The sequence below is a fragment of the Ostrea edulis genome, chromosome 4 (assembly GCF_947568905.1).
Source record: "Ostrea edulis chromosome 4, xbOstEdul1.1, whole genome shotgun sequence".
In the NCBI taxonomy this organism is placed as follows: Eukaryota; Metazoa; Mollusca; class Bivalvia; order Ostreida; family Ostreidae; genus Ostrea; species Ostrea edulis.
The window spans coordinates 4,124,102-4,151,601 of record NC_079167.1 but is presented as its reverse complement, the minus strand read 5'-3'; the positions used below and the strand labels follow the sequence as shown (position 1 = coordinate 4,151,601).

The 27,500-nt window shown below is 35.3% G+C and overlaps 2 protein-coding genes across 10 annotated transcripts in view; one reads left to right on the top strand and one right to left on the bottom strand.

Moving 5' to 3' along the window:
• Positions 1-18,591, top strand: part of LOC130053932 (uncharacterized) — an 18,960-nt gene extending 369 nt beyond the window's left edge. Inside the window, exons 2-7 of the mRNA XM_056161705.1 lie at positions 6,099-6,373; positions 9,338-9,544; positions 14,315-14,398; positions 16,361-16,934; positions 17,155-17,311; positions 18,207-18,591. Of these exons, the coding sequence (XP_056017680.1) occupies positions 6,113-6,373; positions 9,338-9,544; positions 14,315-14,398; positions 16,361-16,934; positions 17,155-17,311; positions 18,207-18,441 (1,518 nt within the window). The 5' untranslated portion in view covers positions 6,099-6,112 and the 3' untranslated portion in view covers positions 18,442-18,591. The remainder of the gene's footprint in view (positions 1-6,098; positions 6,374-9,337; positions 9,545-14,314; positions 14,399-16,360; positions 16,935-17,154; positions 17,312-18,206) is intronic.
• Positions 18,592-22,993: 4,402 nt separating this feature from the next.
• Positions 22,994-27,500, bottom strand: part of LOC130053931 (stress-activated protein kinase JNK-like) — a 31,351-nt gene continuing 26,844 nt past the window's right edge. For 6 of the 9 annotated variants that reach the window (XM_056161697.1, XM_056161700.1, XM_056161699.1 and 3 more), the window contains one exon: positions 22,994-26,244. In XM_056161697.1, coding sequence (XP_056017672.1) covers positions 26,186-26,244 — 59 coding nt within the window. In that variant the 3' untranslated portion in view covers positions 22,994-26,185. Of the gene's footprint in view, positions 26,294-27,500 lie in introns of all 9 variants that reach the window. The other 3 variants (XM_056161702.1, XM_056161703.1, XM_056161704.1) reach the window with 1 other exon arrangement.

Here is a 27,500-nt window from a genome sequence, read left to right as displayed (position 1 = left end):
CCGGTAATTTTGTCTGGAATAATAATAGACAGGTTGGGAACACTTCCCCTATAGCAAGATATTCTCGCGAAAACGCGATTACCCCTCTTTAAGGAGAGTAAATATATCCCGTACAATCGAGAAAAACACTCGAGGAGTGCATCTACTCGTGTTTCACAGGTCCAGTCCAAAGACTATTTCTACCTACATACATTATTAATAGCTACCTATGTATTTAAACCTACTTAAAGTAGCTACTCCTACCTACTTTTACCTGTTTTTAAAAATATAAATGAATAATAATTAAGGCGCATCTTTTAAACAGGTCAGTCGTTTTATGTATCATGTACATATGCACAGCAAAATTTGGAGTGTAAATTTGAATACTTTACGAGAGTGGAGAATATAGAGGAAATGCATGAAAAATCTCCCCAAAAACCTTTAATGTAATGCATGAAGGTAAACTTTAAAATTAATACAGATTTGTAAGACATTCTAGACTTCTTATTACGTAGCTTTGATCCTAAGCTCCTAGAAAATGGAACTGGGTGTAGTTATTGATGCAAATTTGAAAGGTTAGAAAGTAATCATTTTTTGTCCAATATTTTTGTGGTATTCATCGTCAGTGTAAGTGAATCAAGAAATTTGGTACACACCAAATTGGGCCATTCCTGCATTTGGCCACGAAATGCAAGTAAAGGAAAAAGTAGGTAAAAATAGCTACCTGGCGTAGGTTTAAATACCTAGGTAGCTATAAGTAGCTGCGTAGGTAGAAATAGACTTTGGACTGGACCTGTTTCATGTGAAAAGAAGAAAAAGGGCTAAAATGTCTGATACTTCTGCAAAGATATAAATCAAAACAAAAACACTCACGATGTGCATTGGATTTCAGTCTCCTTCCTTCTTACACAGAAACGTTGATGTGAAATTTTAATTTTTTTTTACTGTGTTGTCAGTTTTATAGAAACAATTTACGTCATGTTAACTGTGTGTCGCACTTATTCAGCATGGCATGGAATTTGCCTTTATTTTCAATAAAAACGACTGTTTGTGGAAATGTTTATTTTCTCGCTAAAATGTTGTGATCGCACTTCAGCTAGAAGATATAAGGGAAGTGTTCCCAACCTGATAGTAGTGGTCTATATCATACCCAATTTAACTAAAATTAGATGTTAGATCCGCTCACATACTTGCTACACAAGTGTGTAGCGAGTATGTGAGCGGATCTAACATCTAATTTTAATTAGATTGTATCATATCACTCCCTAATAAAAAATACTTTTTTTTTAGTAGGGGGTGGTATGTTCCTGTGGTTCTATACAGGTATATATCATTATATGATTCTAAATTTACCAAACACATACTCTGTAATGGTCCCTCTGTCACAGTGATAATAGTGTGAATGAGGAATTGTGGACTGTACCTATTGTACTTCTGCTAAAAATATCTGTCACGAAATATTTGCTTCCCTGTGGGTACATGTTATAGTAATATCACTTAAAGTAGACCTATACTCGGCCTAGGTCACAATCAAATGTAAATGTGGAACCACGCGTCCATTTTCCGAAATGTGGTATTTTAACGATATCGGTTTGATATTCACATGGCAGTATGAATGTCCGATATCGAAGCCGAGCCTGATACAGGTTTTTTTTCAAATCATGTATTTTTCCATATCAGGTCACTAACTAACTGTGTAATGAATTTATCATGTCAAAGACCTCTAACTGTATAACTTGTCACTTCACCAATTTTGTCATGGCTGCAAGTCAAACCTGACAATAAATTACTTCCTCAATACAGATTTTTTTCGCATGATACATTTTTTTTCATGGCATCATGTGACCAAGATCTGACCAATTAGATTTCAACAATTTTGTCTGAGGCGTGATAAATATATTATATATATATACAGGGCTCGAAATTAACATATGCCCGTCAGTCTGTGACTGGTTAAAAGTCTGGCGGACTGACTGACATTTGTTCTAGTCAGTCCGATGGGACTGGTTAATTTTCTAAAGCATCATTTTGGAAAATATACTTATGAAATTTTATACACACATTTGGCATGCTTCGATCTGTAGATATCAGACGAATCTGATTCATAAATATAAATCCCACATTTAAGTGTTACAATATTATCTGAGACATATTGAGTTTAATTTCATTTTAATAACATTAATGAAATATGTTTAATTATTTCTGGAAAACTCTGTTGGACTGGTAAAATTTTCTGCAGACTGGTTGAAATTATACCCCATCAGTCCGACTGGACTGGTGACATAAAAAGTTAGCTTCAAGCCCTGTATATATATATATATACTATACGCACGCTGATAGGAGATTTAGTTCCGCTGGTCGTGAATTCAACCCTGGGCACGGGCAGAAGATAGTATCCATATAATAGTGAATTTCTCTGTGCTTTATATAAGAATATTTCTTCACTTAGGTCAGTTGTGTTTATATGAAGAGTTTAATGCAATCTTTGTGCTTTATGAAAATAAAATGACTATATCCCAGTTCCATCGTCATTGAAAGCTGGTTGCACGCTAGGTCATGAGTTTAACCCCGGGCAGGGGTGGGAGTGGGTATCCATATATAATAGTGAATTTCTCTGTGTTTTATATATATAGCACAATTATATAACTAAAATTAAAACTAAGTTTAAGATTTTGTCAAAATAAAGATTTCGGTTCTATTGAATATACTGTGGAATCAAGCAACTTCCGAGATATCAGCTCTTCTGTGATGAAGGTACGTACGTTCAGTGTTCTGTTGAATACTTGGGTGGGTACAAGACGTATACATATACTATAGACTACTTATGTAAATACGGATAAAAGTAATGAAAGTGTAAATTTTGTTTATATCAACTGTTGGTATACATTAAACTGACCATATCAAGAATGATATTTGTTTGAATTAGGCCATTAAATTAAATATGAAATTATTTTTATGCCCCCCTTTGAAAAAGAGGGGGCATATTGTTTTGCACTTGTTGGTTGGTCGGTCGGTCGGTATGTAGACCATGTGTTGTCCGCTCAATATCTTGAGAACCATTCACTTGATGATAATGATATTTCATATGTGGGTTAGTTATGAGTAGAAAAGGATCCCTATTGTTTTTCAGGTCAAAAGGTCAAGGGTCAATCTACTCTGGACATAGGAATGTAATGTTCGCTCAATATCTTGAGAACCCTTTGCTTGAAAGACATCAAACTTGGCACACTGGTACATCCTAAGGAGTAGATGACCCCTATTGATTTTGAGGTCATTTGGTCAAAGGTCAAGGGTCAAACTGGGCATAGGAATATACTGACCATTCAATGTCTAGAGAACCCTTTGCTTGACAGACATCAAATTTGGTATGCCAGTACATCTTTAGAAGAAGATGACCCCCATTGATTTTGAGGTCACATGGTCAAAGGTCAAGGGTCAAACTGGACATAGGAATATACTGTCCGTTAAATATCTCGAGAACCCTTTGCTTGACAGACATCAAACTTGATACACTGGTACATCTTCAAGAGAAGATGACCCCTATTGATTTTGAGGTCACATGGTCAAAGGTCAAGGGTCACACTAGACAGGAATATACTGTCCGTTCAATATTTTGAGAACCCTTTGCTTGACAGACATCAAACTTGGTACACTGGTACATCTTCAGGAGAAAATTACCCTATTTATTTTGAGGTCACATGTTTAAAGGTCAAGGGTCAAACTGGACATAGGAATATACTGTCCGTTCAATATCTTGAGAACCCTTTGCTTGACAGACATCAAACGTGGTACACTGGTACATCTTCAGGAGAAGACGACCCCTATTGATTTTCAGATCACATGGTCAAAGGTCAAGGGTCAAACTGGACATAGGAATATACTGTCTGCTCCATATCTTGAGAACCCTTTGCTTGACAGACATTAAACTTGGAACACTGGTACATCTTCAGAAGAAGATGACACTTCTTGATTTTGAGGTCGCATGGTCAAAGGTCAAGGGTTAAACTGTACATAGGAATATACTGTCCGTTCAATATCTTGAGAACCCTTTGCTTGACAGACATCAAACGTGGTACACTGGTACATCTTCAGGAGAAGACGACCCCTATTGATTTTCAGATCACATGGTCAAAGGTCAAGGGTCAAACTGGACATAGGAATATACTGTCTGCTCCATATCTTGAGAACCCTTTGCTTGACAGACATTAAACTTGGAACACTGGTACATCTTCAGGAGAAGATGACACTTCTTGATTTTGAGGTCGCATGGTCAAAGGTCAAGGGTTAAACTGTACATAGGAATATACTGTCCGTTCAATATCTTGAGAACCCTTTGCTTGACAGACATCAAACTTGGTACACTGGTACACCTTCAGGAGAAGATGACTACTAATTATTTTAAGGTCACATGGTCAAAAGTCAAGGGTCAAATTGGACATAGGAATATACTGTCTGTTTAATATCTTGAGAACCCTTTGCTTGACAGACATCAAACTTGGTACACTGGTACATCTTCTGGAGTTGATGACCCCTATTGATTTTGAGGTCACATGGTCAATCCACTCTTGACATAGGAAGATATTGTCTGCTCAATATTTTGAATTGATGATACTACTCTCAATTAAATGATGTGTGTGTGTATAACCCTTTTCAATTTTGCACCATGGGGGGCATATGTGTTTTACAAACATCTCTTGTTTATTTCTTCGTCTGCACGAGTGATATTTTGATCAAAGGAAAATGGTGATTATCGATTTTTTGTTTGAGCTAATATATTATCAAATACTAATAAACTTACTAATATTGTGTGTCCCTGCAGTTTGGGTGGTTTCATGATGTTTGATAATCAGCCTTAAGGCAATATATGAAGGCAGCGATAAGCATTTGTACCCACCGCCTGTGGATGATAGTTTGTTTTGCGTCTCACTGTCCGTAAGAATTCCACAAAGGGAAAGAACTATTGGGCAACTCAGAAATTGCGTATTCGTGGGGGCCAATGTTTGTGGGTATGCAAAATTTTGCTGGTTTACAGGGACGTAATTTCGTAGGTATTAGCAATACGATGTTACTAGGAGAGATAACTCTACTTGGTGTAATAAAAATGTTCAAGGACACATAAATTCGTTGGTAAGAGTGACCCATGAAATCCACGAACATCAATCCCCCACTAACAATGATGATTCCATAGTATAGCATTATATAGAAATCAATTTTTGTAAAGGAAGACAATATTGTAATTTTACTTCCTTCATTCAGAGCCTCTGGATAGGTTTTTCTAACACAAATACTGATAACAAAAGTTTATAACCCTTATTTTTTCTTTCATTGAAATAGTAAATAACAATTTTGCAACAAACTTTTTCAACACCAAAATGAGAGCTAGTATTACTTTAATAAATATTAAATGCTTTAATATTAAAATTACCGCTTGCTCTAAACAAGGTTGTGTAATTGACTGAGCATGCCATTGTTGGCTGACTCAGCCCACACAATGCTGATTTTGACTGGTTTTATAACGAGCTGTGTGATTTGTGTTAAATCCCCATATCCTATGACAGGGGGCAAGAACAAGAATACTTGGCAAGCAATTTTATTGTGCAGTGGAATATGAGTATTTGTTAGTGATGTTAGATTTTGACTATTGTTGCTATTTTTCCCAATTGTAAGGGCCTCGGGCACCAGTCCCAAAGTACGTGGGGGGGGGGGGGGGGACTACCATATCTAACACAACCACATTTTAACAGTTCTTTCTTATAAATGTCTAACTCAATGTCGGATGTTTAGATATTATCGCACTATCAGTGAAATGCTGCTGAGGTTGTCACATTTCTTGCTGATGGTCATCCTGGTTAATTTCCATTTCTACCTTAGTTTTAATGAAGCTTAAATGAACCACTGCGAGACTGGTGAAAGTTTCATTTGTTATGACTTTTAATTATACAGAATTCACACAGGTGAACCATCACTTATCCTTATAGGCACTGAGGTCTAAGGTTTATCATGTCTAACTACATTTATGAATAAGCCTGCTTAGTATGGTGTTTTTATCTTTACGTTCATGGACATTCATTGTATGGTTCATGAAATATATAGTTAAAACCTGAATTCCTCTTCTTCAGATCTTGCAGGAAATATGTGGAAGAATATAATGAAAAGCATGCTGGTTCTGGCTGGGACTACTGTAGCTGTTCCCTATGTCATCGCATCTGTTAGCAGTGTCCTCTATGGCTGGAGCGAAAGGAAGAACAAAGTCAAGAGAATGCTAAATCCATTCAAAGTGATGGCATTTAGTTACACACTTTTACAAATGATGCACATAAAAATTAGATATATACCTTTGTATATACAGTGGAAAATGTTTTATAGCTCTGCAAAGCCATCACTTGTTTTAAAGGTGAGATAAATTGCATTTATTAGGTCACTGGAGTCACTCAGGTGACCTATTATATACGCCCGTCTTTAGATGGGATGTATTACAGTATGGCGATTGTGTCTGTCCATCTGTCCCGCTTTGTGTCTGGCTTGTAACTCAAATATCATGAGACCTAGAATCATCAAACTATCAGCTGATACATCTTGGGTAGAGGGTGGGCCACACTTTAAAGTTAGGTCACTGTGACCTTTGATTAAGACGATATGGCCATATATATGGCATAATCCCTTTATATATATATATATATATGTAAATTGTAGCTTAAAATCAGGTCATTGAAAAGTAATTAAAGACACAAAGTTTTAAGGAAGGTAATCCCTACGTATGTAGTAACCTTGTTCAATAATCATTGTATCAAGAAATACACATTTTTTTTGTTCCCTGCCGCAACGCAGAAGGGGACATAGAAATGCCGGTGTCCGTCTGTCCATCCCACTTCGCTTTGTGGACACAACTCCTCAGAAACCGCTCAACGGATTTTGTTCATATCCTGTAGGATTGTTAGTCACCATGTTTAGGTGATCATATTACGCCGCCATTTTGATTCAACAATATTTACAGGAGTTATGGGACTTTGTTAAATTTGTACCTGCCACACTATAGGAACACTTTGTCGATGTAACTCCTCAGAGACCGCTGTATGGATTTTGTTCAAATTTTGCAAGATTGTTAGTCACAATATGTAGTTGATAATATGCCACCACCATTTAGATTTTACAAATTTTACAGGAGTTCAGGGACTTTTGTGCTTCAAATTTTTTGGCTACGCGTAGCAATCTTGTTTTTCATAAAATGTAGCTACAATAAGTAAGGATTTCTCACTCAGTCTGTAGAAATATCATACACCTATTGAAAATAGTATGGAGTTCTGTGATTGCAATATTTATAATATGCCCTTTGAAAAAAAGGGGGCATATTGTTTTGCACCTGTCATTTGGTCTGTAGACCAAGTCTCGTCTGTTCAATATCTTAAGAATCCTTTGCTTGCAGACATCAAACTTTGTATGCTGGCACATTGTAAGGAGTAGATGAACCCTGTTGATTTTAGGTTGACATGGTCAAGGTTCAAACTGGACATAGTAATATACTGTCTCCTCTATATTTCAAGAATCATTTCCTTGATTTGACACCAAACTTGTTACACTAGTGCATCCCAAAACTTGTTACACTAGTGCATCCCAAAACTTGTTACACTAGTGCATCCCAAAACTTGTTACACTAGTGCATCCCAAAACTTGTTACACTAGTGCCTCCCAAAACTTGTTAACTAGTGCCTCCCAAAACTTGTTACACTAGTGCCTCCCAAAACTTGTTACACTAGTGCCTCCCAAAACTTGTTACACTAGTGCATCCCAAAACTTGTCACACTAGTGCGTCCCAAAACTTGTTACAAAGAGTATATAACTCCACTTATATTGATTTTGGAGTCACAATGTCAAAGGTCACAAGTAAAAAAACTGGACATCGTAAGATATAGCTTGAGAGTCCTTCCCTTGACAATCACTGGTACACTGATTCTATCTAAGGAGTAGATGATCCCCATTGCTTCTGAAGTCACAAGTTCATGACTCAAATATATATTTAATACGCATTTACACTTTTCTTGTGCTGATTTGGAAGAAATTTTTATGAAGGTATAGTGAAAGATTATCAATCAAATGATACATATATATTATTACTACAGTAACTTGATCCGAAGAGTCGGATCACGTCGAGTTGACAGGCGCGGATCATCAGATCACATGAGACGCGAAGCATCAAGTTTGATCTGATGATCCGTGCCTGTCGACAATACGTGATCCAACTCTTCGGATCAAGTTACTGTAGTAATGATAAATTTATTATATACCCCCTATGCATTTTAAATCCACATTTATATGATACTAACTGTAATCCAAATTATCAAAAAATACAGACATACAGTGAAATTATGTTTTGTGTATGCAGTTTTGTTTTGTGACGCAGTCAATATTTCCACAAATAACGTTGCGTTGATGCATTGTGACGTCATTGTGACAGCATCAGTTTCAGAGGATACTGATACGGAATCAGAAAACCATAGTGTGGTGATCCGGAAAACCGGATCACACGCTGTGAAATCCACAGTATCAAAGAACGATACATTGATGGGTATATAATAAATGTGTATTCGCAGCAAGGGGCATACATGTTTCTGAGTCATTTTTATACCCCCCGCAACAAGTTGTGGGGGTGGTTTACTGGAATCGGGTTGTCAGTCCGTCCGTCTGTAGACGCAATGGTTTCCGGGCTCTAAAGCATTATCCTTTCCACCTACAGTCACCATATCATACATATGGACTACCCATGGGATGAAGATGTTCCCTATCGATTTTGGGGTCCAAAGGTCACGCGCACTGGACATTGAAGTAGCAATATGGTTTCCGGGCTCTAAAGCGTTATCCTTTCCACCTACAGTCACCATATCATACATATGGACTACCCATGGGATGAAGATGTTCCCTATCGATTTTGGGGTCAAAAGGTCAAGCGCACTGAACATCGAAGTAGCAATATGGTTCGGTTTGTCATGCCATTTGTTTTTTACACTCAGAAAAGAGGTAGTGTATACCTATTACCAACACCCTTTGGGAGATTGGGGTAAGCGGGGGTATTCTTAGTGAGCATTGCACACAGTACCTCTTGTTTGTTTTACATGGGATCGTGTTTAGTATTTATCAGAGTATCTGTATTATCACCTCTTTCCAATCTTTGACGATGAATTTTGAGTAAACTATGGCAAATTTAAATACTTGTATATATGTGCAAATTGGCACACGGTACTTAAGTGACTGTTAAGCCCATGGGTCTAGTTAAGGAAATAGGACACTTAAACATTGTAGATAGTGGCTTAAAGGCAAATGAAGGAAAAATGTGTTATTTGAAGACAACAATTATTTTTTCCAGAATTTGTCCTATGGAAGGAATGAAGAAACACTGGATTTGTACTTACCAGCATCAAAGAAAGGAAACTCAAGTATACCTGTGGTGGTGTTTGTGTTTGGTGGAGCCTGGTCCATGAAAAATAAGGAAATGTACGGTCTGTTATGCTCAGAACTGGCTAATAAACTACATGCAGTGGTGTGCTGTCCCAACTATTCTGCTTATCCAAAGGTAAATGCAGGTATCACTTTCATTTACTCATTTGTTTAGCTCATCCTTTTTGTTTGTCTGTCATCTGTGTGTGTAAAACTGTTAACATTTCTACTTCATCTAAAACACATTACCAATTTTAACCAAATTGGCAGAAAGTGACATTTGATGAAAGGGATTCAAAATTGTTCAAATGAATGGTCTTGCCCATTGCCCCTTCTAAGGAGACATATAGTGTATTAAAAATAGGGTGGAGTGTTCGAAATAAAGGTGACACTTAACATCAATCTACCGAAGTTCTCGATCCCTCAAAGTTGATTCTCAGTCCATACTTTTTTATGCCCCCGCCACAAAGTGGTCGTGGCATATAGTTTTACCCTTGTCAGTCCTACTGCGACACCCAGTATTTGGGAATTTTTTCTAAACGCCTTGAGATATAGAACAGATTTTTTGTATACAGATGTGTATTGATGAGTTACAGATCAGATATAGAACAGATTTTTTGTATACAGATGTATATTGATGAGTTACAGATCAGATATAGAACAGATTTTTTGTATACAGATGTATATTGATGAGTTACAGATCAGATATAGAACAGATTTTTTGTATACAGATGTATATTGATGAGTTACAGATCAGCTTTGTGTTTTGTATACAGATGTGTATTGATGAGTTACAGATCAGATATAGAACAGATTGTTTGTATACAGATGTATATTGATGAGTTACAGATCAGATATAGAACAGATTGTTTGTATACAGATGTATATTGATGAGTTACAGATCAGCTTTGTGTTTTGTATACAGATGTATATTGATGAGTTACAGATCAGATATAGAACAGATTGTTTGTATACAGATGTATATTGATGAGTTACAGATCAGATATAGAACAGATTGTTTGTATACAGATGTATATTGATGAGTTACAGATCAGATATAGAACAGATTGTTTGTATACAGATGTATATTGATGAGTTACAGATCAGATATAGAACAGATTTTTTGTATACAGATGTATATTGATGAGTTACAGATCAGATATAGAACAGATTGTTTGTATACAGATGTATATTGATGAGTTACAGATCAGATATAGAACAGATTGTTTGTATACAGATGTGTATTGATGAGTTACAGATCAGCTTTTTGTTTTGTATACAGATGTATATTGATGAGTTACAGATCAGCTTTGTGTTTTGTATACAGATGTGTATTGATGAGTTACAGATCAGCTTTGTGTTTTGTATACAGATGTGTATTGATGAGTTACAGATCAGCTTTGTGTTTTGATTCAGTTCATTGATTTTTTTTTATGGAGTTGTGCCCCTTTAACGTAGAAAAATTACTGATACGACCAGTTTTCCAGACTTTTTTCTAAACGCCTTGAGATATTGATGAGCTACAGATTGAATTTGTCTTTCTGGACAATAAATTATGTTCAAAACAAACCAAAAGCATATCAAATGATAAGTGATATCAAATGATAAAATTATAAAACAGTAAGCTACAAAGGTTCTTGTAAGAATTCTATGGGTTTTACCTATATTTGCCAAACGATTTTCCCATATTTGCCAAACATTCTGAAATAGGTGTGTTAGTGTGTGTGTTTAGTTCTTTACTCAAGTGTACTTATGAATGCATAAAACTCGGTCTTCGTTCATTGTACTAATCCTGGGTTCCTGTTTTACATAACTACATGGAATATTTCACGTTATAATGTGAAAGTTGCGTGTTTATTCACAAAAGTTTTGCATTTATTTGCAAATGTTTCGCACTATAATGCAAAAGCCACATTTAATTGGAAAATTTTGCATTATTTCTCAAAGAAAAAATTTCAGCAATGAAAATGAGCTGAATGGGCTTTCATGCATATCACATGTTATTGATGTATGTTTTGTGTAACGAAGCTTTATTCTCAAACTTTCGATATCTCCAAGCTCTTGATCTCTTGACATAAAATCTGGGTGCTGTTATATCTCTTTCATTATATTTCACTCTGTAAAACTCGAAGCAAATATTATATATACATTCAAGTGGGTAATTCTGTGAGGACATGACTTGGAAAATTTATTGGGTATTTATAGACATGACACTTCACTGATGATATCCTACCTGTTCACTATGGTGTGTTTTTTTTGCAATTTAAAAAATGAAGTTAGGGCTGAATAAGGTATGAAAAATGGACTTTACTTTTGAGATGATTAAGAAAAGTCTTTATTTCATGTATCATAAAACGTGTAGAATACAACTTGATTTTGTCACATTGTGAGTATGGAAGTATCACTCAACTTCCTACACAGGAACTGAATAGTGACACTGAGGAATTTCTTAGTATTGGATTTATATTAGCTGAATTTATGGATATAGCCAACTCTTAAAAACTCGAACTCTTGATCTCTCGCATTTTTAGCAGTTACGTGGATGTTGAATACACCAGTTTCAGTTTTGAGATAAGAGCTCTTTTGTGTAGGAGGTGCATTTAGTGGAAATTTGAATACCTAAGTGATACAGAGTGGACCTACAGTCAGTGAGGAAAACAATAAAATGTATTAAGAGCGGCTTCTGTCTAAATATGTAAATGTAGGAAATTCAAAATACTATCAAAAGAAATGTTATACCTAAGTGGAAACATAAAAACAATGTCATATTTGCAAGTAATATCCTGGATATGATACGTAAGAGCAACAAAATAACATAATATAATAAGAATTCCATGTATTTAATTACTCCCTGAATATTCAACAAAATAACATAATATAATAAGAATTCCATGTATTTAATTACTCCCTGAATATTCAACAAAATAACATAATATAATAAGAATTCCATGTATTTAATTACTCCCTGAATATTCAACAAAATAACATAATATAATAAGAATTCCATGTATTTAATTACTCCCTGAATACATATCATTTACTTAATTTGTGTATCATTCGAATTCAGGTGATGAAACTGTATGAGAAACTTTCTGAGCACATTCAATTAAGCAGTGATGGATATTTGTCCCACTCTCACATGGAAACAAATTGTTTCGCACCATACTGTGTACAAGAGTTCTATAAAGGGAAATAGCTCGGACTTATCTCAAAACTGGCATATTGTTTAGAGTCACTTCTATCTTCTCAACAACCACAAGACTAGAAAAACCAAGCTTTATGGGAGAACCACAAGACCTAAAAAAATAAAATTTATCTGAGAACCGCATTATCTAAAAAACCAAAATTTACATGAAAACTTCCATGTGCATTTAAAGTATGATCCCAGGGGCCAGGGAAGGGAATCAGTAGAACTTTAGACATACATGTACTTGTATTTGTATTTGAAAATTATTTAAACAATTTTTTTTTAAAATGATATGCAAGCATCATCTTGTAATTGTGTATATTCAATTGTAAATTATTTTATATTTCATTGTATTATCAACAAAAAGAATCAAGTCATTTATGAATAACCAAACAAACTGAAAAAAATATATAAACTTGTACATGTATTGTGTTTCCGTGTATTTTTTGCTGCATGGTGAGGAATGGTGTTTTATAACTGTTGTGGACAATACCTGTACTTGTAACACATGTATTGCACAATCTCCTGAGAGGGTTTCTATGCAGTTGTACTGATCAAAGTTTTTTATTCTTAATCAGCTTTTTAGGTCACCTGCATCACTTAGATGACCTATTGCTGTTGGTCTTTGTCTCTTTGTCTGTCGTCATGCGTCATCATTTTAACTTCTTGAAAACTGCAAGGTCAATTGTTATCATTTTTGTTGTGAAACATCTCTAGGATAAGAGGAATATAAAAATTGTGAAATTTATTACCTTACCTCCCCTGGGGCCTCATGTTTGTGGCCAAATATGCTGAAAAAGGTCACATTTTCAAAAATCTTTTCTACTCCCACACACATGTGGGAGCAAACCTAATTCCATGGTTATGATGTCCAGGAAGTCCTCTATCAAAATTGTGAAATTCATGAATCCTGGGTCAGGGGTTCAGACCCTAGGGCAGGGCCAATATGGCCACATAGTGAAAATCTATTAAAATCTTAGAAAATCTTCTTTACTCCCATATAGGAAATACTGAATGCGTGATTGTGATGTATATGAAGCTCTCTACTTAAATTGTGAAATTCATGGCTCCTGGGCCAGGGGTTCACGCCCCGAGGCAGCATCCATATAGTGAAAAAGGATTAAATCTTGGAAAATCTTCTCTGCTGTCATATATATTTGAGAAAATTGAAATGCATTATATGATGTCCATGAAGCTGTCTACCTAAATTGTTAAATTCATGGGTCAGCGGTTCAGGCCCTTGGACATGGCCAATATGGCCTTTATAGTGAAAATGTATTAAATCTTAGAAAATCTTCTTCTCTAGTCCAATATGTATTTGAGAAAAACTAAATGCATGGTTATGATGTCCATGATGAAGCTTTCTACCTAAATTTTGAAATTCATGGCTCCTGGGTCAGAGGTTCTGGCCCTGGACAGGGCCAATATGGCCACATAATGAAAATGTATTTTAAAAAATTAAGGAATGTTAAAATGACTTATTTGCTTCAAACTTCCATTTTTCCTTATTCTGGAATTAAATAGGAATTGTATGTATTTTGAAATGTTATAAACATGTGCATAAAAGACTTCATAGTGAGGCTTATATGCAAATGTGAGACTCCCTTGTCTGGGCTATGATACTCAGGTGACTATTAAGGCCTGTTGGCCTCTTGTTATCATAAAATGGATGAATACATTGGTAATTGTTTAGAATTGTGCATGATTTGACTGTTACAGGGTTACGTGGATGACATGGTTCAGGATGTGGTGGACTGTCTGTGCTGGATCAATGATAATGTAGGGGACTATGGAGGAGACAAGGTGAAGAATCATTAGCAAATATACATGTATTTCACTAATCATCACTAATTCTTTATTGTGATTAGATGAGAGAACTGAAATATTAGATGGTAATTTGTTATGTAATTGGTGTGGTACCTTCATTATATGATGTGGTGATGTCATTATATGATGTGGTGATGTCATTATATGATGTGATAATAGCATTTGTTGTGGTAATATTGTCATATTTTGTGGTAAAATAATTATTATTATATGGTATGACATCTCTTCATTAGGAAGAAGAAAACAAGTTTATGTATCTTTTTTAACTCAATTTTGTCTGTCATCGTCCGTCTGTCTGTCACAAAATCTTGTGAATGCTTCTCCTATGTGGCTTATCAGATAGACTTGAAACTTTGTAGATTGCTTCATTGCCATTTGTAGATGTGCATATTGTTGGGATGTGAGGATCCAGTTATTTTACTAAAAGTTTTAGTGGATCTAAGGGGTGTGAAGGATGTGAAATAGCTTGTGAACACTTCTCCTCCTACATGGCTTATCTGATAGAATTGAAATTTTGTTCAATGCTTCATTGCCATTTGTAGATGTGCATATTGTCGAGACGTGAGGATCCAATTATTTTCCTAAATTTATATTGGACCTAAGAGGGGTGGAGGATGAAAAATAGCTTTTGAACACTTCTCCAACAATATGGCTTATACTTTGTACACTACCATTTCCAGATGTGCATATTGTTGGGACAGGAGGATCCAATGTTATCCTTAAAGTTATAGTGGATCTAAGAGGGATGGAGGGTGTAAATTAGCTTGTGAACACTTCTCCTATATGGCTTATCAGATAGCCTTGACATTTTGTACAATACTTCATTATCATTTCATGATGTTCACATTGTTCTGACCCAGGGATCTAATATTTTCCTACAATTTACAGTGGATCAAAGAGGAGTGTTGTATAGCTTTTTTCATGTACGAGGATATGTTCACTTTCCTACTGGTACTTCAGCATAAAAGTCATTATTTTGGTATCATATGCAACAATGACATTGGTCACATTGCAATCTAATTAAAATCAGATCCTAGGATACGCTCATAATCGCTACAATAGGATCTGTCATGTCCGCATGACCTTTCGTTTGGAATATTCATGAAAACTATCAGCCAGTCAGATTGCATCATACAGACAATGATGGCTACTTAGGCGGTTCCCGGCAATTCGTAAACAAGTTGCAGTAATCTCTCTCCCACGAAGTTATTCCACATTATAAAATTGTGTATTCTCACATAAGGAATTTTAAACTTTCGCAGTAATGCCTAATGTATTCCGTCCATACAAACAACAAAACATACGATATAAAATACACCCAAATTAAATTTATTGTGAATTGCGATTTATGTGTGAATAGGGATGGGTACGATTTGAATAGTTTTCAAGATGTTTACCTAATTAACGTGAGTGATATAATGGCAGTCGACGTAAACGGTGCATTGTGACATCACATCTAGCTGCGATGTGTTTTCTTTCAAACCAAACAATCGCAGCCATTTTCCTTGAATTGTGAACACCGTCGATTTCATTGCCGACGCGCTGATTGGCTAACATCGAGTTCACTTAAAACATGACCCCCAATCGGGTTATGTCAGAGTATACGGCGCAGATTTAAAAAGTCTGATTTTAATTAGATGGGTCACATTGATGTTGAATCTTTTCTCCATCTTTTCCTCAATGCTTAAAGTGCAGTTCATAATGTCCATGTCCCTGCTCATGCTTTCTCCTCCATACCATGCAGTAAATTAAACAAAGGAGGGTGTTATTTGGAGCAATTTCAATTTGGGGAGCTGGGGAGACATGTTTTTAACAAAAACAAATTATATTTTGTTTACAGTTATGTTTGTAACAATGATTTAGGCACTATTCTTCCGTATATTGGAGTTGATCCAAATTTTTCGATGATATTAAGAAAATTATCCTTTTTTCCTGCAGGACCAACTGATGTTGATTGGTCATTCCTCTGGAGCACATCTCAGTATAATGGCAGTCCTTGAACTGCTGCATGATGACATTCTGAATGCAGGGGACATGGCAATTCCTGAACCAGTGGTACCACAAATTCATTTTGAGGAGTCTCACTATAGAAAGGAAGAGGCCAATGGACAACATGGCCTTGAAGGAAGCTCTGGGTCATCAGGATCATTTTGTGTTTTAAATGAAAATGGAGATAAGAAAGATGGTTTAGAGGCCAGTAACACAAGCAGTACTTTTGAAATGTTGAGTGTTGACACCAGTTTAATGGAGGAGTCTGTAGCAGCAGGTTATGTTAAACCAGAGGTGGACACAAATAGTGAAAAAATCACAGTGGATCATCCGGAAAGTGTCGAACAAGAAGTGGACCAAAGTGGAGATAAACAGGCTGGGGGCGACACTAACGGGAAGAGAAAACACGCGGATTCGGAGGAGGAGGATGCTGGAAGTGAGCAGGACTCTGTAATAACCGTTAGATCTAATGACAAACAACGGACATTGGTAGATATTGGGAAGTCTATTAAAGCAGTCATAGGTATGTTAATGTTTAGTCCAAAAATAGGTATTGGTACTTTAAGGAATTTTTTAAGAAAGTGTTGTTTTTTTGATTTATTTTTTGGTGTGAATAAGTGTAAAATTCTAATTGAACAATTTAATATACATGTATAATATACTAAGCATTTTAAAAAAGAGGTAAGGATTGATATTAAGCATATTAGAGAGCATCCATTCTAATTTTGATTGTATGACTGAAGGTTTGGCTGGGGTGTTCCACATAGGAGACCACTATGAGCATGAGGCATTTCGCGGCATTGAAGACGTTTCCTGCATGGCTCGGGTTATGTATGGAGAGAGCCATTTTGACAGGTTTTCACCCACTAAATTGTGCCATTCGCTTTCGAGAGGAGTCAGGTATATACATTAAAAGTGTTGGGGTTTTTTTTTTTGTATATGTACATACAGTGTACATGTAGGCAATTGTTGAAGAAATTTGTTGAGTTTCATCTTCATCAGCTTTAATACTGCCATTTTGCAGATTCTAACGTAAGCCTATACATGTATATCAAGAAAACTTAAAAAGAATTTGTTTGACACATGTATAGGCTCAAATTAGCTTTTCTGACCAAAAGTTTATCTCTACTTTATCTATGGTATATGTTTGTATGTTAGTCCGTCAGTCAGAATTTTTTTTTTATATTTATGTAACCTGAAGTGTCATGATTTTTCAATGTCATGGTTTTGAAGCAACATTATATTCCCAAGGTCAATGTCACTTGATTCATGGTTACTAGATTCTAGCAACCCTTGTGGAATGACTCAAAACTTAGGTAAAGTGCTGGCTCTGACTGGAGGTTTATCACAGAATTGAGCCACTTCCATGTTAACAGTTACCTCAAAGTTTTATAATGGGTTCAATTATATACACTAGGTTTCATTTTGCAACACTTACATGTATCTAGTAATCTCATGAATAAAATGAATGAAGTTGTGGAAGTGGATTTTGACATGGAGAGGGAATACTACTTTTGTTATATCCCCCGAGATGGAAGATCAGAGGCATATACGGTTTGGTCTTTCTTCAACTCGAACCCTGGTCATAACTTTCCAACTGCACATGACTTCATGTTTAATGAACTGAAAAGTTGTTTGTCAGATAAAAGTCTCAGTTACTACTACTGGGTTTGGCTGTGGTTGAATGGGGGAGAACAATGTTTCACAGACACTTATTTAAAAACAAAAAAGCTGATGTTCAATTTACAAGTGTAGAGTAATGGTATGCTTATCATTTATAAATTGCCTATTTCAGATTACCGAAGATTGTGTTACTTCATGGAACAAAGGACTATGTAGTGCCAGATTCCTCCAGTATTAAGTTCTGTGACGTATTGAGAGATCTCTATGCTGATGTGTCGCTCCATATCATTCCTGGCTGTGATCACTATGAGATTTGCCTAGACTTGATGAAACCTAAATGTAGATTTTTTGAACCAGTAATGGGCATTATACTACAAACTTCAAAAACTGCTTTTTCAAACAAGTGATATTACTGTCAGTGGCTTCTTTGTTTTAAGCATCGTTTAATTTGACCAGGTTTACCGTAGTATAATGTCCAATAATGGTGCTTTTTTATGTTCCTTGTTTTTATTTGTAAGTAGATCAACACATTACATAAAGCATATTGAAATAATGTATGTATGTGTTATTTTTTCATAATATATATGTATAATATATCAAATCCTTCACCCTAAATCTTTAGTTCCTGATGAACATTTAAAGAAATTCTATTGGAATCACAGAAATGTGTATAAGGAAGGCACATTGTCTTGCTTAAATGCAAACAATTTTCAACAATGATTCATGGAAAGTGTTTTTATCATGCCTTTTCCAGTCAGTGATAAATGGTTGTTTGAGTTAATTAATTAGGAGTTGGATGGCATAGTGATGTAGAAGGCGACATTTTTTTCTTCAAATTTTGATGTATATGCTGATGTTGAACTACCGGGTATTGTAAAAGCAATGATCATTAGTTTATAAAAACAAACCTACAATAAGTATAAATAAGTATGAAGTAATAAGTGAGCACGTCATCGCAAGTACACTACGCTAGATGTCATAGTTCCCATAAATATCTGACCTGAAGAAAGATTTCAAACTAGTGTAATAAGATAATTATGCCCCCTTAAAAGAAGAGGGGCATATTGCTTTGCACCTGTCGGTTGTTCAGTAGACCACATGTCTGCTCAATATCTTGAGAACCATTCACTTGACTGTAATGATATTTCATTTGTGGGTTGGTTATGAGAAGAAGACACAGATTGATTTTCAGGTCAAGGGTCAATCCACTCTTGACATAGGAAGATACTGTCTGCTCAATATCTTGAGAACCCTGACCTTGACAGACATCAAATTTGGTACATTGTGAGGAGTAGATGACCCCTATTGATTTTAAGGTCACATTGTCAAGGGTCAAACTGTACATAGGAATATACTGTCCACTCAATATCTTGAGAACCCTTTGCTTGGCAGACATAAAATTTGGTATACTATAAGGAAAATCTTCTCAAAATCCACTGGGCCAGAAAAGTGGAAATTTACATGAAAACTTCCAGATATATAGTAGATTTAAGTTTGTGCAAATCATGGTCCTCAGGGGTGGGGCCATAATATTGGGGAAATTTAAAAATCTTCTCAACAAGAATGATAAGGCCAGAAAAGTGAAAATTTACATGAAAGCTTCCTGACATATGTTCAAATCGTGGCTCCAGGAGTGGGGTGGGGCCACAAGAGGAGATCAAAGTTTTGCATGCTGATATATAGGAAAAATCTTAAGAACCACTGGGCCAGAAAAGTGAAAAATACATGAAAGCTTCCTGACATAGTGTAGATTAAAGTTTATTCAAGTCATGGTCCCCAGGAGTAGGGTGGGGCCACAATAGGGAATTATATAGTTTTATATGCCGATATATAAGAAAAATCTTAGAAATATCTCGAACTATTTAAGCTAGGGCTTTCATATTTTGTATGTATACATTCTTTACGGCAAGACCTTTCATTTGATGCAATGATGTGTAATCTTGTGACCTTGACCCGGAAGTTTGACCTACATTTTAATAAAAATCTGACCAATTTAATATGTCCTGAACTATTTCGGGTAGATCTTGTATATATATATTTATGACAAGACCTTTCATATCATGAGTCCCGTGGTGATCCATGTTAGAATAGGTCCTCAGTACCCCTTGCTTGTCGTACGAGGCGACTAAATAGGGCAGTCCTTCGGATGAGACTGCAAAATCCGAGGCCCCATGTCGCAGCAGGTGTGGCACGATAAAGATCCCTCGCTGCTCAAAGGCCATAAGCGCCGAGAATAGGCCTAAATTTTGCAGCCCTTCACTGGCAATGGTGACGTTTCCATATGAGTGAAATATTCTTGAGGGACGTTAAACAATATAAAATCAATCGATTATATCATGACCTTGAGCTCAGAATTTGACCTACTTTTAAAAAATGTAACGTATTAAATATATCTGAAACTATTTCTTGTAGGGCTTTAATAATTTGTGTATAGATTCTTTATAGCAAAACCTTGCGACACAATGGTGTTTGATCTTTTGACATTGGAGTTTTGACGTACTTTAAAAAAGCCCGACTTATTCAATATCTCCTGAACTATTTAAGGTCGGGCCATCATATTTTATATATAGATTCTTTGTGGCAAACTATTTTAGGTAGATCTTTCAAATTTTGTTGATAGATTTCTTATGACAATACCTTTCATTTCATACTTTGACCTTGAAACTTTACCTACTTTAAGAAAACGTAACCTGTTAAATACCTTTTCGAAGTATTAAAGGTAGGGTTTTCATATTTTGAATATAGATTCTTTATGACAAGACCTTGCGATACAATTGTCATTTTGTGACCTTGTACACCCTGGTGCTTGACCAGGAAGTTTAATAACCTTATAATAAAAATCTGACCTATTTAATATCTCCATAACTATTTAAGATGGAGCTTTCATATTTTGTATATAAATTTCTTATGGCAAGATCTTTCATTACATACCATGATATATGACCTTGTGCTTATCCAGAACAGCAAGGTCATGTTAGTCGTATTGGTGTTGAGGCATCTCTGTGGTGTGAATTCATTTTCAGTTATGTTGTGATCCATTGGGGCCACAATACTAGAATCATTTATATAGTACACTTAACAGAACAAAATTATTATGAAAGATTCAACAACCTACATTTACAATAACTTAAAACAGTGGCCAATCATGCATTGAATAATTTTCAATATAAAATTTTCATATTTTATACAAAGGTAGTTGATCATGGGGTCAAGGTCACAACAATTCCTTCTCTCGTGGGGATCCGGGTCAGAATAGGTCCTCAGTACCCCTCGCTTGTCATAAGAGAGTACTAAAAAGGGCAGTCCTTCGGATTAGACCCCAAAAACCAAGGCCCCGTGTCACAACAGGTGTGGCACGATAAAGATCCCTCCCTGCTCAAAGATCATAAGCGCCGAGCATAGGCCTAAATTTTGCAACCCATAAGGTTACGTCTCCATATGTAAATTAAGTTTTTAACATAAACCTTTCATATTTTACACCAAGGCATCAGATGGGTTGCATCGCAGGTGGCCAGATAGCTCAGTTGGTAGAGCACACGACTAGAGATTCAGGAGGTCTTGGTTCCGAATCCCAGTCTGGTCCGTTGCATTTCTCCATTACATTTGGTGCTGTAAACTAGCCCTTGGAATTGTCGGGTGAAAATATCCGACATGGGATAAAGATCCTGGGTTGGTATCTTCAAAGTGTGAAGACATTTAAGGATGGAGGAATGTGGCGGTCAGCTGGACTTGCTAGTGGACAGATAGCTCAGTTGGTAGAGCACCTGACTAGAGATTCAGGGAGCCCCGGGTTCGAATCCCTGTTTGATCTGTTGCATTTTCACCCTATTACAATACAAATATAGTTGATGTGTTCTGTCCATTTGTCTACCAATCTGTTGTCAACTATATTTGTATTGTAATAGTTTTCAGCATAAAGCTTACATATTTTATACAAAGCTAGTTGACAATTAAAGAAAGACTTCTATATATTTTGGAGTCGTTAAGTCAAAATAAACCTTTCTTTTTTAAAGTTTTCAACATAAATCTTTCATATTCTACAGCAAGGTAGCTGTTTATTAAAAGAAAACATCTATAAATTGTCTGTCATCACCTTTGTTGTGACTCAATATCTTGAAAATTTTTAATAAAAGGCTTTCCTGATTAAGGTAACTCACTACACTAAAGTTTATACTCTTTATAACACGTCATAAGATATGGTGATTTAAATGTTTTGTGAAATTATTGGTATCAATCAATTTGTTTTGTCCAACATCATAACTCAGTGGTTAAAGTTTGAACCGCAGATCTCTAGTTCAAATCTGCCAGTCTTTTGTTCATATGTGTTGAAAGAATTTTTTTGAAAATCAGTTTTTATCCAAATTTGCATATTTTCTGCCTTTTTGGCATATATATTTATTATATAATCATCATAACTTAATTTTTTTCTATTAAAAATACTTTGTCTTCACAACTTCTCCTAAACCCTTTGGGGGATTTTAATGAATTTTGGTACAAAGAAAGATCACAATGTGGAGATGTGCATACTGCAAGGGGAATGCTGTCCAATGTTTTTTAAATCCATTCGTACTGACTTGAGAAACTATTTCAGGGTGTAGTGAGCCATCTTAATACAAAGGTAGTTGATCAGTATAATTATAATTTTGGTCAAAGGTCATGGTTACAACAGACTTTCCCTTGAAGTTTACTATGCTTACAGCTTTTATATTTTACATAAGTGTTGTTAAAAGAACAAAATCCCTCCTCCCTGTCATTATAAACATTAATGAGTTCTATGTCATTTGCACTAGTACATGTAATGCAGGAATTAAATTCCTAACAGGGTCTTTTCTGACCGAGTCATTTTTTTTTTAGTTAAATACAGGTAGAAAACAATACAGTACTTTCTGAAGAATAAAAGAGATATAGTCAAATGATGGGCAACAATACAATTTAATTTTGCATGGAAAACAGACCAGGGAAGTTTTTAATCACTTTATTGAGTCATATCAACTTTGCAACACTTCTCTGGCAATATTGCCATTAAACTTTAAAATGGCATTGGCGTGATCTTCATATAGAGACAAAACTAAATGAAATTACACCCCTTTTTTAATTTTTCCATGCCAGCATTGAAGACACACAATGGACATGATTGACAATATATCAGTTGAAGAACTACGCAGGATACAAAGGCAGCCTATAGTAACAAGAACATCACAAATCTGAGGTCAGTCAGCTGCTGAACAAGAGCTCTGTAATGTCATAGCAAATCAAAAAAACAATCATTGATAGAAGCCAGATAGGTAAAACATGTCTTGGTTCACAAATTATCAAATGCATATAATTAAAGCATTACAATAAAACAAAAGGACATGGGTCACACTGCTCACCTGAGTTGTTGTTCTTACAAAGATAACGACTTGCGAGTTTCTGAATTTAGAATATCAAGACTTAAAACTGGTATTGTGGACCTGGAATGAAAGAAACTGAAACTACACTACATGAGGATACTTCCTTATCAAATAGCTGTATCCTTGAGGTTCTCGGAAAGAAGGTTTAAAAACAAATCTAGATACAAAAACATTAAATCCCCGTTGTAGTCCTGCCAAAAGCTCAGTGGATATAGTTTTGACTTGAATTTATACTGCACGAAGAAACCTGCATATGACACTGATAAACTGTACCCTCCTTCTTGGAAGATTTTTTTTTTTTTAAAAATACCTGTATGTTTTAACGTATAATTTGAAATCATTATTGTGTCTCTGGCCATAAGGGTTATAAAACAACTACAAGAGGATAATTTCATACTAATTTGATACATTTCACCCATGTTGTTTTTGAAAAAAACCAATTTTTCGAAATACATGTATTTCTATTTACAAACTTCCAATTCCTTTTTGTGGGCCCCATCATGGGGTCATAATTTCTTACAAATCTACATTTTTATCAGACTCAATGTACAATTGTTGCTCTCAACATGTTTTCAGTTTCCCCCCTATATATTCCAAAGTGGAACTTTAAACCCTAATTTTGCCCCCAAGGTGGTATGAACAAATTTTAATCTACACTACAAGAGGATGCTTTCCTATCAATTTGACATATTTACCTCTGTGTCTATTGGGAAGATGATGTCTAGAAATTTCATTATGTACAATTCTATTGACTGGTAGAACATTCAACCTCTTCTGTGACTTCCAAGGGTCAATATTTTAAACAAACCTGAATCTGAACATGAGGATGTTTGCATATGAACTCGAGACATTTTACCCTTGTTCTGAAGAAGATTTGTATAGCATTTTCAGAATACTCGTGGGAAAAGCTAGGACTAAAAGCCAACCAATTAGGCTCAGTGGAGGTGGTGTCATCAAGTATGGGTTAACAAAGCTGACTCCAAAAATGAACCTGGGGTTACAGAATTTTCTACATACTCTTATATAGCTGTCAAATTTACAGCCCTATTGTGGCCCTGCAAAGTGATGTAAACAAATTTGAATCTACACTGTACGAGGATGCTTGTATATTAATCCGATATGTTACACACTTCTGGTTTTTTGAGAAGATTAAAATTTTAAAGAATTTTCCTTTATGTTCCTATGTAAAACTTTAAAATCCCAATTGTGACCCCACCCTAATGCTAGGTAGTTGCTATAAACAAACTTGAACCTGCATTATACATGTATAAGACAGCTTCTATGCAAATTTTGGATGTTCTGGTCCTGTGGGTCTTTAAAGTTTTAAAACATTCCACCTTTTTATCCTCAATCATCTCCCCCTGGATAAGACCATAGCCCTTCATTTGAATCCCTTTTACCTAAAGCTACCTTGTACCAAGTTTAATGAAATTGGCCAAGTAGTTCAATAAAAGAAATCAAAGATGTGAAAATATACTACAAAGACAACAGACAAAAGCTCAGGTGAGTTAAAAATCGGAGTAAAGCTGTAAACTTTCAATATTTCATATCAAACTCACCATTCTTGGTGTTCAATATATTAATAACCAGAATGTAATAAAACCAATATCTCTCCATATAAACCATTGAGATAATTCAAAATGCTTTCCTGATTATGTGTATTGCTGACACAAAAATATTTCCTTTATATTGATATACTTGAAATTTTTACATGCAAAATGTCCACATCGATGTCAGAATGCATTCATACAAACACAACAGGAACAGTGCACAGTTGTATGGTGAAACTTAAAATTACACACTCTGTGGTTCTAATTACTAGTACTAGTAAAGGCTGGAAGACCAGTGAGTAAACACAATGTCAGTACACAAAATGTCAAGACTGAATAATGCACTATTCAACAGAACACTTGCAGGTAGTAGTTCTTTACACATTCTTTCCTGTTCACACAGTTTTACAGGCGATGACTACTGGCAGACAAGAGAAAAGGATTTCCAGATTAGAATACATTAAACATCAACATGGAATGTGTTAATTCCAGAGATTCACTCAAATTTACCATCATATGGAGCAACCATATCACATGGTTTTCCACTATTTTACATGTACTATAAATAATGGTAACTACAATGCCATACGTTCTATTGGTGAACAAACACTGTAACATAATAATTAGTATTGCACACAAATTATTGACAACCTCTGTCACACTTGATATTATACCAACAGTTCCATACATGTAACTCTTGTAATGTACACATAAAATGCACAAATATTTAACACTTACATCTCATAAACACACATTTTGTAGAAAGTATTCTTTTAAAATAAATTTTACCACGAACAAATGACAAATTTTACAAGTCAGTCTACAATCATTATACAATAAAATACATCACTATTTGATTTGAGATTCATAAAAATTCAAATCATTTGGAAAGAAGTATCTTTTATCTTGATAAATATTTACCACAGAATGTTGAAGAAGCATTGTTAATACATGTATATCAACACAATTTTGTAAGACTTGACATTCTTCATGAGCAACAAAAATGACCCAATAAATTCAAAATTAAAACATGCACATTGGACAAAATATTACAACTTAAAAAGTTCCACATGGCCAATTAAAATATTCAAAATGAAGCATTCAGCATCTAGGAGGTTAATCAACCCTAATCACAGTTAAAACGCAGAGCTCTCAGTGGCAAAGGACTTCACTCTCCCAGCTCCAATAAATTACAAGCACTAAACACATTATTTCTGACTAGTTCCATCAGCCATGGGCACATCACTCTTGCTGTTTACTGCTCCCACTGAAGTACAAATATTACATTACTGAATGACTCACGGAATTGTCTCAGGCTGAAATACATAAACATGAATCATTTATATAGTACACTAGACAGAACAAAATTATCATCTGAAACATTTAACAACCTACATTTACATAACTGTTAAAACAGTGACAAATCATGCACTGAATTTCAATCAAACCATGCCTAAGTATTGCCCTTGTTTCAACAGTTCAAAGCAATTCTGTGCTGAAAAGGGATTGGGAATGAATAAGCTTATCTTCTTTAGTCAGCATTTCTTCTGCAAAGCCCATACCAACACCCAAGAGCCTTACTTTTCAATAACAACTGGTGCATAAAAATAATGCAAATCTAGACCATGATCCCATTACTGGGAGGGACACAATATAGAATTCATGCAGGGGAAATAATTCAATGGAAACAGTGACATTATTTCTGACTGTATGAAGGATGAATAACAGTGATATTGTCACATCATTCTTATACAGAGTAAATTCAGTTGAAGAAAGTGTTGGGTTACAGCAAAGCCTTGCTATATCCTTTACCAGACATCCACTGAAATATATTATTGAGAAAATATTTTTTTCTTTCTGATGCCGTGATCAGATACCATTACTATGTACCTTTTTACACCATAGATACAACTAATGTCTGCTCTAAGGGAAATTCATTGTCCTCTGGTATGAAAAGATTATGACCTTGAACTAATCTTTACACAAATTTCTGTGCATCAAAAGAATGTACAAATTATTTTGTTGTTACATACAAAATATCACATCTCAATGCATCCCAAATCCATCCTACTGGTAAATGGATCAGAGAAAGCAGAGCTATTCTAGCCACCTAGACTTTTAATTGGCCAAGCTAATTTTTTATACAGTACTAATATTTCTCTAAAATGGCTACATGCAATGTCAGCAAACTTGTCACAAACATTGTTTTAGTGTTCATGAAGATGTATTACAAGTTGTACAGAGCAATCAAAATTTCAAAGATGACTGATAAGACTTTCATTTGAAATTGTTTTTCTTGTATGATTGCTTGTTAAGTCCATAGCCTTGGTTTAAAGAGTGGTCCCATTTAGCATTTACCTTCTGAGATGGAGAGCCTGCTGAAGCTTGTTTTGGCTCAAATAACCACTGTGGCCCATGAGCCTCTAGTTTATTAGTAAACAACTATCTTATGTTTTCTTTACATAACATTTGAGTTAATATCAAAGTTATATTACATTTATTTCAAAGAACAACATAAAGATT